Here is an 18,741-nt window from a genome sequence, read left to right as displayed (position 1 = left end):
TTTATTAGTAATATTATTTTTGCTTATGTTCTTCAAGTTTTACACACTTTTGTATTTTTTTTGGGGGGGGGGGGGGAACTAATACAAGTTTTCTCTCCTATCTGAGCATTTATGTGTGGTTTTATTTAATTACTTTTACAATTGTTTCAGAAGGGAAATAATAGTTAGTTTTCGATATCTCGAACTTCGGCTATGTCGAATCTTTTTCTTGGTCCCTCGTACTTCGAGATATCGAGAGTCGACTGTATATCTTATTTCATAATTTGAAAGAAATAGATGCAGGTATGCATGGCAGCCAGTAAACAATGTGTGTTAAAAAACTACTTTTTTAAATCAGGATTCATACTCCATTTGGATAAAAAAATTTTATGACTTTTCCAAAACTTTTTCATGACTTCATAAAAACGTTCATAACCTTGTTATATGAAGAGAATAGTACTATTTACTATCAAACTTGCTAATTTTTGGAAATGAGCCTAGCAAAACTTTTACTAAAATACCATTACCTCATCGAAGCACTTACTTGTGTTTGAAAAAATATCAGCGTACACCAAAAAAAAAAAAAAAAACGAAGCTCTTTTTATTTGTCTTCATCATATAAATTTAAATAAAAATATGGTGAATGGAATATAATGATGCTTAATGTCTAATAGTCTTTTTATAAACAAGTAGAATGATAATGAATAGGACAAAGGTTGAATGAGTCGTTAATAAGTTTCAATAAATTTGCTTCAAAAGTTGCCTTTTAGTGTCAACAATGTATTTAATCATCCACATAACTTGACAGTATTTTAGTTCTTTAAAGTAAATCCACATTCTGTAGTAAATTCATCTTTCTAAATCGGATATTTATTTTTAAAAAAATCAGTAGTGAATAAATCATCTTATTTAAATGTACTTGTTTACTTTTTTGCACATTTTCAAATACATATAAATTAATAGGTTCAGAAAGCCCAAAACAGTGTTTAATTCCTGAATGAGTTTTGCGGGCCGTATGTTGGGCACTACTGTTTTAGACTAATAGAACTCTCCTATTTCTGTGTGCCATCGCCTGACTAAAGCTCTTTACTTTCTAAAACCCTTAACAAATTGAGATAAACTCTGATTAATTTAATAATAAAGTTTTTACGAATGATGGGAACTTACTCAGATGCAATTGAATTTTTTGAGTAGACATGGCAAAAATCAAGAATGTGCAAGTTTGCTTCTACACAAAATAAAATATAAGTAGTATTGAAACTAATGGTAAATTCAAAATGAGTGATGTGCAAGCAATTAAATCAAATTGCAAAAAAAGACAAGTGGCTGCAACAGAAGTGGGTGCAATGAGATTAAAAAATTCAGATTTGTTTTGGGATTGTTCAATTTTTTAGTTTTAATAGATTTTATGTACAATACTGTTAAATCACTCAAGATTTTTAATGCGCTTTTAGCTACTGTTATTTTCTCTTTGCCCAGAACATTTTTTCATGACTTTAAATAAATTTCCATGACTTTGAATGAAAATTTCAATTTTCTATGATTTTTCCAGGTCTGAGAGAGAAATTCGCTTTTTTTCCCCCACGACTTTCCAGGATTTCCATGACCCGTATGAACTCTGTTAAATATATTTTAAAAGAAATGGATGAATGTGTATGTGTGGCAGAAATTATGCTTCTTAAATGCAGTTTAAAAAAATAATATTTTTCGGAAGTCTTAACACTTTTTTTGAACATGTATAGAAACGATCTTAGTTTATCCTAAAAATTTACCAAGATATTAAAATTAAAGCTAATTTTCGCCAACTGTAATACCGTTTCATGTTTTTGAATGAGTTTCCCATTAACTTAAAGTACTTTCATTACGGCTTTCCGATTTCCCATAATAACGGAATTTGCAGACTAAATTTGCCAGGAATGACATTTTTGCGACTATATATATTTTTATTCTTCGGCAATTCAACTTAATGGCAACATTAAGGGATTTTCGTTTTGGCAATGTATTTGAGAGAAAAGTCAAAAATCAATTTACTTAACTTGAATGATTTTCACTGAAGCTAAAAAGACTAGGAATGATAATCAACAGACAACAGGGATAACTTGAAACTGATTTTACTGTATAACTGGTTGCATCTAAGATTTGAAATAAACCTGAGGGAATTTAAGAATTCCAGAACGGAACAACAACCTATCTACACAACCCACAAACCCAGGTTCCTTGTGAGTTTCGTTGCAACCTTTAGTGAACATAACTTTCTCCTCGAACTTTCATTTTTCTTGAGACAAACAGTCTAAAGTGGAAAAAAAATCTATGAATGTCTGGATTTTTTTTTGAGCAATCACGATACTTATTGATCTCATTTGACCGTTTTTGGTGTCCGTGTCTTTTTCAATTCGGACCAGAAGCCTTTGCAGCACCACCGCCCACCGTCCTCTGCTGGCGGCGCGGCTGCTCCGGTTTTGAGCTATCCGCTTCTCTTGGTCAGAGGCGTCCATGTCCTACACACACGCATGTTTACACATACACACACACTCACACACGCCTACGTGCATACACACAGGTCTACGCACACACACAACTATGCACACATAACCGCCCAGGAGGAGAGGCAGACTGGGGGGGGGGGAGGCAGGAGCCGTTTCTAGAAACAATAACTCTATTGAGTAGGGTCCTGTCTCAGTTCGTGATTGCGAAAAACATAATTTGAATTCAAAATTTCAGAATTCAATTTTTTTTTTTTTTTTGATGTACAGAGATTGTTTTGATATATAGAAACAATTGTTCTATGTAATGAACATGGAAATTTGCTGGAACTTTGATGTATAGAAAATTTTGATACGTGGAAGTTTGATATATGGAGGTTTGACTGTAATTACTAAAAAAGAAATAAATTAAGTCAATTTATTAAAGTAACATAGGTTAATAAATTTTTTGAAATAATTGAAAAGTTTATAGGATGTAAAAGGATTGAAACTTAAAGCACAGCATGCAATTTTCGGGGAATATAAAGAATTTAGTTTGGCGGGATTGGCACCAAACTAGTTTCAGTTTTAAAGTGTATAAGTTTTTGAAAGGTTCACAAACAGGCCCAAGCTGTTTCTAATGAACTGTTGCTTTTAACCCGTTTTTAAGAGTATTGTAAAATGTTTATTACGCTAACACATTTGCGTTTGCAACAACAAACTACAACTAAAATTTTCTACACCTATATTTCACTGTCAATGGAATACAAATGTTATACGAACCTACTTTCACATCTAGGGGCCAGCCATTTTCTTTTGCATGTTTACCCAATTGTGAAATAGGATGTGCAAGATCAGGAGTAAATGGTCCATTTACATGAGGTTCCAGCTACATGAAATAAACACAAACTGAAAGCTTTCCTTGAAAATTAAAAGAAATAAGTTCTATACAACTACGTGTATAATCTATGCATTTACATGCATAATCTTCAACTAATTTTGCAGGGCTTGTTTCTACCAGAAAGAAAATACAAACACCAAGACTTATAACAGGATAATAAATTAAAAAATAAGCACTTGGAATTAAAAACAACATATTTGAACAGGCTGTCAATGATTTTAATCTAACCAGTAACAAGGGAGGTGAAAAAGTAGCACGTAACAGGGACGTGAGGTCTCAGAGACTGCTCTATTTGCAAAATTTAAAAAAATCGTACAATTATAACATATTCCTAATTTCCCATAGATGTTCTTTGAACTTTTATTAGTAAGGGGAAAAAAGATGGCATTGATGTGGCATTTCTACCTGCAATTATGTACTTAAGATTTCATATGACCTAGTCTTTATTTGTATCAGTAAACTGAATGAGATCTTAAATCTTTAATTGATTTATTCTTGAAGCATAACATTGAATTCTGCTAGTATTCTAAAACTAAAGAAATAACATTTTAATTTAATGATTGAATCAAGCTCAATAGAATTCGTAAGAATATCTATAATACTATACCTCACTCAAATTAATTTCAATAATTTTATCATATTCACAACCGGAATCGGGAGTTAATAAATCATGATGGCCATCAGCTAGCTCGGCAATATCTATAAAAAAAATGATAAATTACACTATTGCTACAAAAAGAGCAAAAGATTTAAAATAATTTAAAGAAGCAACTGAAAAATCATATACAGGGTATCTGCTACATTTTGAGTTTTGATATCCATGACTTCCTGACTTTACATGACTTCTACTTGTAACTTTCCATGACTCACAGGAAGCAAATTTTCCAGAAAAAAAAAACATTAATGTTTCACAAGAATATCTAGTGTTTTGTAAAAATTAAAATGCAACCATCTCATTTATGCCTTGGACATGTTTCTAAAAATTCAAATTAAAGTGAAATGTAACTAGCTCAGCTACTCTTATAACTAAAAATCAATTTTTGCAACAATGACACACATGAACTAATTTGAATTTTAACTTAACTATTTTGCTACCAAGGACATACATTTATAAATCTAAAATTTTTGAAAATATTTCTTGCATTCTAATAAATTATACAAAAATTTCTATAGGAAGAATGTAAACAAATGTAACATATTCATGTAAACAAATTTATATTTTTTTTCTCTGAAAATTCTGATATGATACACAAAAATTTTTCAACCACTGAAAGCTTTTGTTGAAAAATTATTATTCAAAATAAAAGAAGCTTTAAACATGCAGCGACAGTGATCTCAAACTACTGGTGAACAGCAAAACATTTAAGCTTGATTTCTATTTCTTTTGAATTTCTTTTAAATAAATATTTTATTTCATAAACAACTAATGAAACTTAAAGTTATTATAATTTTTTTATAAGCTAGTAGTTTTCTAAAGTATCAAGCAATAATCTAGTAATAACTCAAATTAAAGCTAACAAATAAAAAAAGTAATCAGAAAAAATAAAATATTAAAGTATTAATTAATTTAGCAGGCATATTACCACCTAAGTTTTAGGATAGGCTACAAATATTTAAAAAATTCTTTATTTTGTGAGTTTTCAACATTTTGGGATTTTTAAAAATTTTTAACCTAGAAAATTAACCGATTTCTCTATTTCATCGATGTTCTAAATGTCCTTAATTCTTCACTTAATTAAGGCCAATTTTATCTTCTCAAAACCTCATTAACTGAAGTTCTGGCAGAAAATTAATGACAATTTTTAAGAGTCTCTTGAATCAACTGGGATGGAAATGACTAATTGTTTAGTGGAATGAAAGCGGCAAAATTAGAAGCCTACAAGTCCTCAACTATACAATTAGACACATTAGGAGGGTTAAAAATAATGCTAAACACATCATTATAAATATCCAAATAGCAGAAACATAGTAAATATTATTTCTATAATTAACATTATAGAAGGGGATGCAATCGGATTTCGAAATGTGAAAAATTGGGGCTGACACATAAAAGCATAATAAACGGCTAAGATGCGTAAATTTTGCATTTAATCTGTATGATTCGATAATTTTACATGTTCTTAAACTAACAATCCATGACCAGTTGTCAGTTCCCATGATTTTTGAGCATTTTTTGCTGAAAATCATGACTATTTTGGACCATAGTCGAAATCCATGACTTTCCCCGACTTTGTTGCTCCACGGAAACCCTCTGCTTATAATGAAAAAAATCTTCAGAAATTTAATGCCAACATTTATTTCAAAAGCTGCCTAAATTGATTCAAGAACGCATTATACACGAACTTCTAATTTCTCTCATTCGATCCTATGATAACTAAATTTATCGAACCATCAGACAAAGTTTCACCACTTTTTTAATGTAATAGAGGCTCTTTAAAAATTCAATAATAGACATTGAAAAATAGAAATTGAGCAGACGTCTCATAATCATCTCCAATATCACCTTCGAGATCCTCCCACACAAATGGTGTCACATTCAAAAACCTATTCCACTCCTCTCTCCCCTTTATTACAAAGTATCACATTTTACCTTACCCCCTTCCTTCTCCTTGTCACATGTCAAGCTGTTTTTTAAGCATATTGTTACAAAAAATGTCTGATGCAACACTTTTTGTCACAAAATGCTTCAATTGCACAAATCCCTTCCTCCCTCAAAGCATGACATCATTTGTGGATTCCTCCAGTTTATTTCTCAAAAATGACATTTCTCCTTTATCATGATGAAAATCTCCTTAAAATTTGTTATTTAACAGAGAGGTCATGGATCTGTAACAGATTGGTAGTAGGATTGTAGAGGCTATAGTTTTAAATGTTCTGTTGATGTTCAAAGTTTTATTCCAATCCATGAATCACACTTGGGTAAATTGCATGTTAAAGTTATCTGTGTTTGATACAAAAATAAGCATTACCTTGTCTGCGAGTAGATATTAGATAATCTCTCATCCTCTTATTGTAAGGAAATATTGAAGTTGTTGCACCAATTTCAGCTCCCATGTTACAAATTGTTCCCATTCCTGATTAATTGAAAATAGACATTAAATATTAATAATAATAAAAGTATAACAAAAAGACATCATTAAATTCAAGTGTTGAATTAAATCATTCTTTGATACTAATTATAATGAAAATATTTTAGTTAAAAGAGAAGACAAGTACATTAATATTCATTACCTTAAATACCTTATCAAAACTGCGTTATGAAGCACTACAAGAATGTCTACATACCTGTACAAGAAATTGAATCTACACCAGGACCAAAGTATTCCACTATTGCACCAGTTCCTCCTTTAACAGTCAAAATACCAGCAACTTTCAAGATAACATCTGAAATTAATCCAAGGAAAATGAAGTTTTAGTATAAATAGATCATAATTCTTTCTTTTTGCTTTCCTGAAATGTAAAATGTTTGCAAAATCTACACAATGTGACTAACTTTAATCACATTGTTGTTGCTAATGCCAAATGACTTCTTAATTAGTTGAAATCTTCAGTAGCGTGAAGAAAAAAGTTTTAAACAGAGTTCTGGAGAAAGTCAAATGTTAGCATTAACAGGAGAAGGGGAGCAGATGCGAGCATTTCCTTTCATTTTTTAATACATTCAAAATTTATTATTAATAACTCAAAGCAAAAATTACACAATAGCATTTTCTTTATGTTAACATTTTTTTAGTAAATTATTTTTTTAAGAATATGTGAACAAGATTTTAAAAACATGACTATCACCATTTTAAGAAGAGATCATTTTAATATAAAACATATCCATATCACAATGTATATACACTGAAGGGTTTGTGACCCATATAATCAATTTAAATTGTAATAGCATTGTGTCAAGTGCAGATAATCACAGTGGCTCAATTGGCAGCATTGAGCTTCGAGCCCTTCAAACCCAGGATCCAGTCCCGGCCAAGACGAAAAGAATAGTACTATTTAATGTCAAACTTGACATTTTTCGAAAACGGGCATTGACAAAACTTTTACATGAACACAACTACCTCATTGTGACTTGTGACTGAAAAAATATCAGTGCACACTGCAGAAACTAATGAACTATAAATCATATATATTTAAGTAACTAGTGATACCCGCACGGCTTTGCCCGTAATAGAAAAATCAAAAGATCTTTTGGTTCGCCTGTATATTTACAAATAATGTATGGTGAATTTTCTCGCCAGTTGGCTTGTACCCATCTTACGGTTCCACGTTATGATAATTTTGTATCTCGCCAATTGGCTTGTGCCCATGTTACGGTTCCACGTTATGATAATTTCGTAATTTACTCGTCCATCTTATGATATTTTTTTTCTTAAAATTGGAATAGAAAAAGAACCACATCGAATTTTCGAAAAATCGCTTCGAGGTGCACACCCCCATGCTACATACTAACTTTGTGCCAAATTTCATGAAAATCGGCCGAACGGTCTAGGCGCTATGCGCGTCACAGACATCCTACAGACATCCAGACATCAAGACATCCTCCGGACAGAGAGACTTTCAGCTTTATTATTAGTAAAGAAGTAAAAATATAGTGAAACAATATACTGATGTTTAAATGCCTAACAAATATTTTACAAATAGGGTAGAATAGTAATGAATGAGACAAAGGTTGAATGAGCTAAATACTAATTAAAAACTACTAATTTCCAAATAATAAATACCTCATAAAAATATTGCCCTTTGGTATCAACAGTGCTTCTAATCATCCAAGTAAGTTGACAGTATTTTCGTTCATTGAAGTAAAGACACGTTTATCCACAAATTCATTTTTCTAAACCAGATATTTCTGTTGGCAACATGGATCAGTTTTAAGAACTGTATGTTGGGCAGTAATGTTAGACTATTAGAACTCCCCTATTTCTATGTTCTATCTCCCGAGTCTTTATTTTCTTCTGATAAATGTAACTCTTTTTACGAAATTTTCAATGAAAATTTTCTTGACCTCGTCACACGAAGAGAATAGCACTATTCAATCTCAAACTTGCTAATTTCTGAAAATGAGCATTAGCAAAACGTCTACATGAATGCCACAGCCTCATTGAAGAACTTACTCGTAATGGAAAAAATATAAGTGTAAACTAAACTATTCGTATTTGTCTTCATCATATAAATTTAAGTAAAGTAAAAATGCAGTGAAACAAATATGATGATGCTTAAATGTCTGATTTTTTTTTTATGAACAGGCGGAATGATATCGAAAAGGACAAAGGTTGAATGAGTCATCACTAAGTTTCAATAAATTTGCTTCAAGTCGCCTTTTTTTAGTGTCAACAGTGCATTTAATCATCCACGTTACTTGACAGTATTTTTGTTCTTTAAAGTCAAGCCACATAGTTTAGTTTTTTATGTTTCTAACCAGAACTTTTTTGAAAAAAACCATTCAGTAATGAATCAATCTTCTGATTTAAAAGTATACTTGTTTTGTTTACTTATTTATACATTTTCAAATGCATATAAATTAATAGGTTCAGAAATTCCAGAACATGTTCGATTCCTGACATTGAATTGCTTTTTTTTTTTTTTGAGAGGGCTAAGGCAATACTAAGAATGAAATTTCGCTACTACAGAATATGAAACATAAGACGTGTTGAAAATAACAGTAAATTCAAAATAAGTGATGTCCAAGCAGTAAAATCTCCTCACAAAAAAAAAAGGCAAGCGGCTGTGAAAGAAATGGATGCAATGAGATTTCAAAATTCAGATTTGATTTTGAAATTGTTCAATTTTCCACTTTTAACAGCTTTTATGTGCTATACTGTTAAATCACTCAAGATTTCTAATGCTCCTTTAGTTTCTGTTACTTTTTCTTTATCCAGGACATTTTTCCATGACTTTTCCAGGTCTGAGAGAGAAATTCTATTTTTTCCCCCTTGACTTGCCAGGATTTCCATGACACCTACGAACCCTGACAAGTAGTTGAAATAATTTCGGATGCAATTGACACCTTTTGAGTGGGCGTGGCAAAATCAATATACAAGTCCACTAATATAGAATATAACACATAAGAAGTACTGAAAATAATGGAGAAATCAAAATTAGTTATGTCCCAGCAGTAAATCACATTACAAATAAAGCCGGTGGCTGTTACAGAAGTGGATGCAATAGGATTCCTAAACTGTTTTTTAAATTGTTGAAATTTCAAATATAATAGCTTTTACGTGCAGTACTGTGAAATCACTCAAGATTTCTAATGCTATTTTAGCTACTTTACTACTGCTCAAGACATTTTTCTGCGACTTTAAATAAATTTCCATGACTTTTAATGAAAATATTAATTTTTCATGACTTTTCCAGGTCTGAAATTTGTTAATTTCCCCCCCCATGACTTTCCAGGAACCCGTATGAACCCTGTGTTTCATTGCTACATTTGGAATTTTAATTCTGAATCAACTTTGTCTTGGAAATGTCTTGGAATGTTCTGGAAGTTTCTCTGATCTTATAAATATATGTTTCTGGAATATTGTAAGAGCGTATAAAAGCTCAGTTTCACTAGTTTTAGCATGTTACAAGTTCAGACTTGCCAACCTTATGAAAAAAAAAACGGGAAATCCAGTCAAAGCTTTAAGGGAGAAAATTTTAAACGATGCTATAATAAGTAAAAAACATTTGTTATAACAAGTATTTATTTGATTTTTTCATGAAAGAGAATTCACTCATATAATCGCTCTTATAAGTTTGTAGATATTTCTTTTTTTCAGACATCGCTAAAGATGAATGTTAAACTACAACGCACGCTGTAGATCAAGGAGCAAGATGAAAACACGCGGCGCAGTTAGCATGCGTCTGAAAACTGAACAATACTGCGAAAACGGCAACAGCGCATGCGTGAGATAGAAGTAGAAGTGCCAACGTAGAGTTAAACCAAAACACCATCTCCGGAAGCATTGCGGTTGACACTCCGAACGCACCCATTGGATGTTTGCCACTCACCTTGCGTTTGACGAACCTCAACGGTCTACCGGTCAGTAACGGGTTATTAACCGCAGCGTTCTATGATCAACCGGTTACCGCATCCGTTACCATTCTAAGCAGTTGATTGGAATACGTGATCATTAGCTGTCACGTGATTAACTAACCGGTCGTGCTCGTCGAACGTAAGCTCACTGAGCAGTGAGGGTTTGCTCTGCTAGCCACGCCATCTATTAGGGCTGTGAGTAACTATTTTAAGGAAGAAAATAAAGTTTAATTTTTTTTTAAAAAAAAAGAAAAATCCCGAAAAGAAAAAAAAACCGGGAGAAATGGATACTCAAACGTACAACCGGGAGAATGGAGTAAAAAACGGGCGTCTCCCGTGAAAAACGGGACAGTTGGCAGGTCTGCAAGTTGCTTCATGCTAATTAAGTTCATGTTCAGTGGAATGTGCTTGGTTTTTCTTTGCATTATTGTTACAAAATTAGGTCAATAAAAAGAAATACCTTTTTTTTTCTAAATATATACCCAGCTCATTTTACTCATATAAGCAGCTCACAGTTAAATTAAAAAATGTTTGGACGCACGTTTTGATCTTAGGTTTACCTAAAAATAGTTATAATACCTAAAAATATAAAACTTCCCCATACATTACATAATTTATTGAACTTCATAAAACTTAAAACACTACACATAATGTTAAGATTTTTTTCATTATTTACTACTTTTAAGTTTCATACAGAGTATAATGTATTTATATCAAAGTTAGTTAGGAATTTATATATAACGCGAGCTAAAAGAAAGAACCAGAGAAAGGTAAAATGGCTCATTGTTCTAAAAGTTTTGCGAAGAGGTAGAAATGTAAAATGTATGCAAAATATACACAATGTGACTAACTTTAATCACATTGTACCTGTTATTGCAATTTTTTTTTGGTTCAATTTAGATATGTAGAGCTTAACAATAATATTAAGCACTTTAGTACAAAACTATGAGATGAACCAACATAATAATAATATAATTTAAATAAGACAAGTAAAAGCAAACATAAAATTGCTTTTCACAATAACAGGGCATCTGTGCCATATCCAAAATTATAAACAATTTACTCCAATACCTTTGACAGGGTTCATACTTAACTTTGAAAATTAAAAGTAAGGAGTTTTGCAGGAGTTCATTTTACTTTTTAAGGACTAGTTCCTTGTTTAAAATGCATTTTTTAAAATCTTTTTCAGAAAAATGTGTAACATACTAACGTTATTGTAAAATATGCATTTCCTGCTTCTTAGACTTGAGTCGTCTCAGAATCGAATTCAAATATGGGGGGGAGGGGGAGGGTTAACGATTGAAATATGTTTTATTTTGAAAATGAATAGAAAATAAGTGTTATTGATTGAAAAATAATATTTTTTCAAAAACAAAACACATACTAACAATTTATTAATCAAACAAAGACTTTAAAAACCAGGGCTTGAAAATTACACTGCCCGACATGTAAAAATTCCGATCTGGCGTGAATCTCTTACCCTTACATGCACCGGCCGGGCATGTAATTTTTTGATCAAATATGTTTTCCTAGAACTTGATTATTTCATATTTTATTGAAAAACTACATATCCTTACTTGGAGCTCAAAATTTATTTCAAGCACTACTGTTAAGATGGTTTGCTGTTTCCAATTTGCGTGGAAGCGATTCTTCCCGTTATACAATTTAAATTTTGTTAAATTTAACAATGGCTTATTATGTACTATTTATTCAAACTATTTTTTTTAATGATTTATATAAAATAATTCGTTTGATTAATGCTGTACGACAAATTCAAATGTTTTTATTGATATACAATAAGGAAAATTGGGCATGTATTTCTTAGACAAACATGCCAGGTAGGGCATGTAACATTTTATAGATTTTTATAGCCCTGTTAAAAACTAAAATAAGAACTATAATAAGTCCACTGAAAGCAGTAGAGGCCAAAATAACTTCCAACTATCAAAATAATTGCAATACTTACAGGATACAAAAGGGCAAACTTCAAACACAACAAACAATTTTTGGTGAAGCTTATTTGATTTTGGCAGAAACATAAGGTTACTCACACGAGATTGAAATACAGAACATTCAATTTAACATTAGGGATCCTTTTGAAAAAAAAATGTAGAAAATATTTTAATCTTCAAAATGGATCAAAAAATTTGTAGACCATTTCAAAACTTTTCTGTTACTCTGAGCTGATAAACATTGAAAACAGACTAATTTTAAGAATTTTTCATCTAAAAAGTATGAAAATTATAATTTTAAGAAATAGTAGTACACCACTGCTTAGCTATTCAGTTGCTCTTTCATCTATTGTATAAAATATGTTTCAGGGATGCCACTCAATTTTGGGAAAAAAATTCCCTGTTTTCCCTGTTTGAAACTGAAGCATTACAAACGAGCCAACACTGATGTTTGAAAAAGAACATTAATATCTTGATAATTTCACCACATGGAATCAAATCGAAACTAAAAATTAATTAATAAATAAAAAAGGGGAAATAAATGAGAATTCATAACTGAAATAATAGCATAATGATTGAATATATTTATCGTTTTATGCAAGTTAAAAAAGAAAAAAAAAAGCCTTCTCTTAACCACTCATTACTTGGACCTAAATGTGTCAAGGTTAAGCAGAACAAAGAAAATTGACGACTAATTTCATACTCTAAATTAAATTATCATGGAATTCAAGATACATGTTAAATAAAACAATCCCTGTTTTCTTGTTGATTTTCGAATTCCCTGTGCAGGTTTCCCTGTGGGATGGCAACTAGAGACGTACCGAGTAGCACTTTGGCCGAGTAGCCGATTACCGAGTACTTGGCCTTTCACTACTCGGCCGAGTTACCAAGTACCAATTATGTTTTAAGAAGAACCACTGATGCAAATGTGATGAATTTTGAACTTATTGGAATAGTAGTATAGACCTCCTTGTCCATATAATAGTTTTTAAAACTAAATTCCTGATGAAATTCAATTACGCATTATATAAACAATTTTGTGTCAAAAATTTTACAAAAAAATTATTTTTAAAATTAAAAATAAATAAAAGGTATGATTTTTCACGTTGTAATTAAAACAAATTACAGTAAAATCCCTCTAATGCGGACTTTAACAGAACAATTTTTTGTCCGCAGGACAGGGGTTTAATAATGTTATTTGCTTTGGAACTGAGGAATTAAAAATTGTCCGCATAAGAGGGGTTTCACTGTATAACAATCAATTATAGTTTTAGTCCGCCAAACATAAATAATTTTAATACAACAAATGTGCAGGAACACTGCAGACACGTGATTCTGCGTTACAAGGAACGTCTTTTTCTGTGCATAACATGTGAGCTAAAGAATGTAAAGACGTTCGACAAAAAAATCCGACTTTTGTCGGATGCCTTTAAATCCACGAGCTACCATTTTGTGCATTGAAAAAGGAATTCCTTGTAACGCCAAAACACGTGTCTACAGTGTTCCTGCACTGTGCTTTTAACGTTGTTTTATTTTCTTTTATTTTTTAAGCGAAGGTATTTTTATGTTTTTTATAACTAACTAGCATTCCCGTACCCGGCATTGCTCGGGTAATGGAATTAGCAGGGGTTAACAGTGCTTGGTGCACCTAGTTTCGAAAATCCCCTATAATAATTACTTATTACCTATAACTTTTTCTAATTTGGGGAGGATCCCGGGGACCCTGGACTCCTTATATATATATATATGCCTTTGTCCTTAACCAATCTTTAACTGTTATTAACGATCCTTTTAAAGTATTGATTATCTTTGAAAACACAGGTCATCCACATTTTATTGTTATACCTATGTTTAAGCTAGAACTTCTTTGTATACAACATTTTTACTTCTTTTTCTGGTGCTAAAATTATTAAACTGCTTGATGAACTGGCTTTGGAGCAAGCTACATAACAATGGTCGTGTGAAAAAAAGTCTTCTCTTAAATCGATCCCTGCTACTTTTTATGTCTGTCCTTGTGACTTATTAATGGTTATTGCAAAGCAAACTTTACAGGAAACTGCACGCTTCTAAATTCAAAAGGATAGTCCCCCTGTGATGATGTTCTTAAAAACTTCGTTTCTAGTTTTGAAAAAATAAAAGCAAAACACAGAAACATTATGATTTGACTTGAGAAAAGCCTCGAAGAATCACGTGAGAAACAAAAACAATATCAAATTTATAGTTCGCTATCGACCAAAAGTTGAGATGAAGTACTGAATAATGATTTGAATGGAGGAAAGCCTTCGAAAATAAGGGATTTGAATTTCAATGACAGGTTTTTAGTTTCGCAGAAATTAAGGGGTTTTAATTAATTTCTCCCGAACTAATTGAGATTTCGAAAAATCCTTTCTTAGTGGTTACTTTTGTAATCATGCGGACATGCCTGCCAAATTTCAAGTCTGAAGCTTCAGTGGTTTCGGCTGTGCGTTGATATATATATATGTATATATACATGTTATCTCAGGACAATGATTTTTATATATTAAGATATTTGTTTGTAGCAAAAATCCATTATTAATATAAAAATTCCATATTTTCTATACTTACCTTTTTTGCATAATTTTTAATAAATAAGTTTTATTAACTTTGGGGACATTAAAATAAAGATTTATTCCACTGAAACATTACAAACTTCATTATTCTCAAAATTTAAATTTGATTTATAAATTTTAATTGTAAATGATTGCAGAATATAATGCTTGCTCTTTTTTTTATAAATTTTAGTGGACGTAGTAGTAGCCTTGGACAATATTCAATTTTTTGCAACTACTCGGTATTGGCCGAGTATCTCATCAGAATTTGGCCGAGTACCGAGTAGTTACCGAGTACTCGGTACATCTCTAGTGGCAACCCTGGTTATGTTTATTAATGTTTTGTAAATAATATCCACAGATTTTTAAAATCATTTAAAAAAAAAACTAATTCAAATAAAAATGTCAGATTTTTTTTTAAATCCAAAAAATCAACTATAGATGTTACATTTTTATTAAAACACTTAATGAAGAAGAAACAAAAATAAATTTCACCCAGCAATTCCGTACTTAACTTTCTGACATTCAACACTCTTAATACTAAAACCGCGGTAGGTGGCAATTAGTGATGTGCCGGATCGTTAAAAAAGTAGATCCGCGGATACGGATACGGATCCGGATCAATAGAGGCAAGATCCGCGGATACGGATACGGATACGGATCTCAAAATGTTTTTATCCAAACCAACTACCCAAGTGCAGAATTTGCTACGGAAGGTATTCCCGTTAGGGTAATGGCACTGTTTCTTCAAAAAATATAATCAAGACTATAATTTACTCTTTGAAGAAATATCCGTTAAAATTGAGGGGGAGTAAGCTTATTTCTAGACAGTTTGGTGGATGTAGGATACAGGAGCAAGAATGTAAAGCTGCTTCTGGACAGGCTAGAATTTTTTTTTCGCATTTTATTTCAGCATAAATGCAGCGCTGACTCATTTCACCCGACTTACCCCGACCGATGAAATAGCAGAGCCGGGAACACCTTTACAAACAGCGAATAGAGAATTTAGTCTCACTTTTTTGAAGGATGCCAAGAAAAACCAAAATGAAGTATAACATAACAACAATAACAAAAACCAATATTAAGTTTAAAAAAAAAAAAAACATATCCCAGAGGGCCGACCTCAGATTGAGCTGAATTTCGCGGGTCAGAACACGCATTGCTGACAAATATGAACTGACAGCAGATAGAAATTTTAAATCATTGAGTTTTTTTCTCCTTATCTTCCGACTATGAAATCGCTACCAATCACGCGTATAAAGGCTTAGAAAAGCATTTAAAATTTACTTATCAAGATAGCTCCTACTGTATATAACTTGAAAGTTCCAAATAAATATGAAACGCAGAAAACTTCGTTCTTTCAATCAGGGCCAATATTTTTACGTACCGATAGCTTTTACTACCATAATTGTTAAAAACGTTAAGTCGGTTTTTAATTAATAACTCCAGTAATTAAAGTTCTACAAAAACGAGGCCAAGCTAAAAACACTTTCGAGCAAGTCACCTTTTGAACGAAAAAAGCAACTATCAAAATTAGTTCATCTGTTTAGGAGCTACGATGCCACAAATAGACACACAGATACACACTTTTAAAACTTATTACCCCTTCCTTTTTGCGACGGGGGGTAGAAATTGGCTTCGGAAATGATTCCTTATAATTTAATTAGGGAATAAAACCTAATTTAAACGGAATTAGAGTCCTTTATTCAAATATTAAAGAATTTTTAGAATAGAAAAGATCCGTTTAAGATCCGCCAAAAAAGTAACGGATACAGATACGGATCTTTATTCCCCCCGGATATCCGCGGATACGGATACGGATACGGATATCCGGAACATCACTAGTGGCAATCTGACCCAAATCAAATTTTATTTCCATTTTTGTCAGAAATTTTACAAGCGGAATGACTTATTATTTATTGACTTTTTCTCAAATTGTATAAATATTAGCCTGAAAAAGAATTAGCCACTCAGAATTTTTTTTTTCGAGATATTAATTCTTTTACCTAAAACCATGCTAAGAGTCAGAATGACCCTTCGCTAAGTAGATGCAAAACAAAACGATTCTTGGAATCGGAAACAGTCAAAACAGCTCCCCATTTGGTATGAAAAGGACCTACATAAGGCTCCGCAAGTTAAATGGGTCAAGGTCATAGACGTTGACAGGTTACTGATAAGAAAAGCTAGCTATTTCTCTTTCTTTTGTTATCTGACAGAGCTGCGTTTATACTGCTAGTTGCAAACCATTCTCGGTCTTGGCAGAAAATGTCAAGAAAACGTAGTTTGCTTTCGGTCAAGGAAGCTCTTGAGAACATGTAAGAGTTGTCGGAAAATGAGTCTGAAGATGAAAATTATGACTATGACATATTTAGCGAAGAATGAATCGTCAGATGATAATTTATCGGTTGATCTTGCGACCCAATCAGACAATGACATGAATCACTAATCCGATAACCAATGTGAAACATCAAAGGCAAGAGGAAAAAAGAGTAAAATAAAATCTCCAAATATTACACCAAAGCTGAAAAAAAAACTGAAAAATTTTTGGGATAGATGGATCAAAATGGAAAATTATGTCTTCTAAAACTAACGATTGTGGAAGAATTTCTCAACATAATGTTTGTAAAGAAACCTGTAGCCCGACATAGTAGTAGCCCGTACGAAAAGCGGAATATTGATGATGAATTTGCGTCCGGCTCATGGAGACTATTCATAAATGAAAGCATGCTTCATCACATAATGTGAACTGAAGAAGCTCATAAACAGCTAGGAAACACAGATTGGGCCCTAAAATTAGAAGAAATGTATGTATTTATTCCAATTTTATATGCTTGAGGTTTATACTACTCAAAAGGCCTTGAACTTGATAGTTTATGGTCAACTGTTTGGGGTCCTCCTTTTTTCGTGAAACAACGGCAAGAGACAGGTTTACAGAAATTTTGAGATTTTTACGCTTTATCAAAAAACAACCAGATCAGAAGGTTTGAAAACGGACAAATGTCTAATTTCAAAAATTTGCGACATTTTTACAGAAAATTCTATCAATTGTTATAAATCCAGACCCTACATTACAGCAGACTTAATAAAATGAAAAGCTTTCTGCAAACACAAATCCTAACTGGAAAATTTTCTGCAAATAATTATTTTGCCTAACTCACCCTTGAATAAAAAATTAAATTTATATTCGAAAATGAAAGAGACAAAAAAAAAGTGCTTTAAATCATTTAATTTTTTTTTACAATAACACATAGTTTGCTTATTTTTCACCAACTGAAGAAAACTGCCAAAACATTTATTTTTTTTTTACACATGTGCTTTAAAAGGCTTTTGGAGAAAGGCTTTAACAGAAATAAACTCTGGGATTTTCTTGAAAATTCCCTTTAAAAAAAAAAATTCTTTTAAATCAACGTTTGCTGTTTGAAAAAAAAATTTCTGCAGAGCCAAAAATTTTCTGCGAACGCCGTTCGCACGTTCGTCTATATTATGCAAGACTGCATTACAGTTCATGAACAACTCTTTCCCACAAAAGCCAGATGCAAGTTTAAGCAATGCATGCCAAATAAGCCTGACAAGTTTGGGATAAAATTCTGGATTGCCGCAGATGCTGACACAAAGTGCATAGTGAATGGTTTTCCATATCTAGCAGTGGTCTGTCCAGGCAGGATTTTTCACAAGGTCCGTTTTTTGTGAAAAATCAAATAACTTTTGGAAAAATGAATTAATTTTGTGAAAAGTCAAATATTTTGCAAAAAAAAAAAAAAAAAAATGTTAAAACAAAATTTTAGAATTTAGAGATGGCACAAACTGCATCATTTAAACTTAAAGTTGAGTGTTTTCCTCTTCTATGTTGAGAATATCATTTTGG

At 31.9% G+C, this 18,741-nt stretch overlaps 1 protein-coding gene across 1 annotated transcript in view; it reads right to left on the bottom strand.

Annotated features, from left to right (window-relative positions):
• Positions 1-18,741, bottom strand: part of LOC129231748 (aconitate hydratase, mitochondrial-like) — a gene marked incomplete at its 3' end in the record, with an annotated part of 101,417 nt that overhangs the window by 27,812 nt on the left and 54,864 nt on the right. The window contains 4 exon segments of the mRNA XM_054866111.1: positions 3,225-3,330; positions 3,950-4,041; positions 6,312-6,416; positions 6,628-6,726. Of these exon segments, the coding sequence (XP_054722086.1) occupies positions 3,225-3,330; positions 3,950-4,041; positions 6,312-6,416; positions 6,628-6,726 (402 nt within the window).

The sequence above is a fragment of the Uloborus diversus genome, chromosome 1, assembly GCF_026930045.1.
Source record: "Uloborus diversus isolate 005 chromosome 1, Udiv.v.3.1, whole genome shotgun sequence".
Taxonomy (NCBI): domain Eukaryota; kingdom Metazoa; phylum Arthropoda; class Arachnida; order Araneae; family Uloboridae; genus Uloborus; species Uloborus diversus.
Note: the sequence above shows the minus strand (reverse complement) of the source record. Positions and strands in the feature narration are given on the sequence as shown.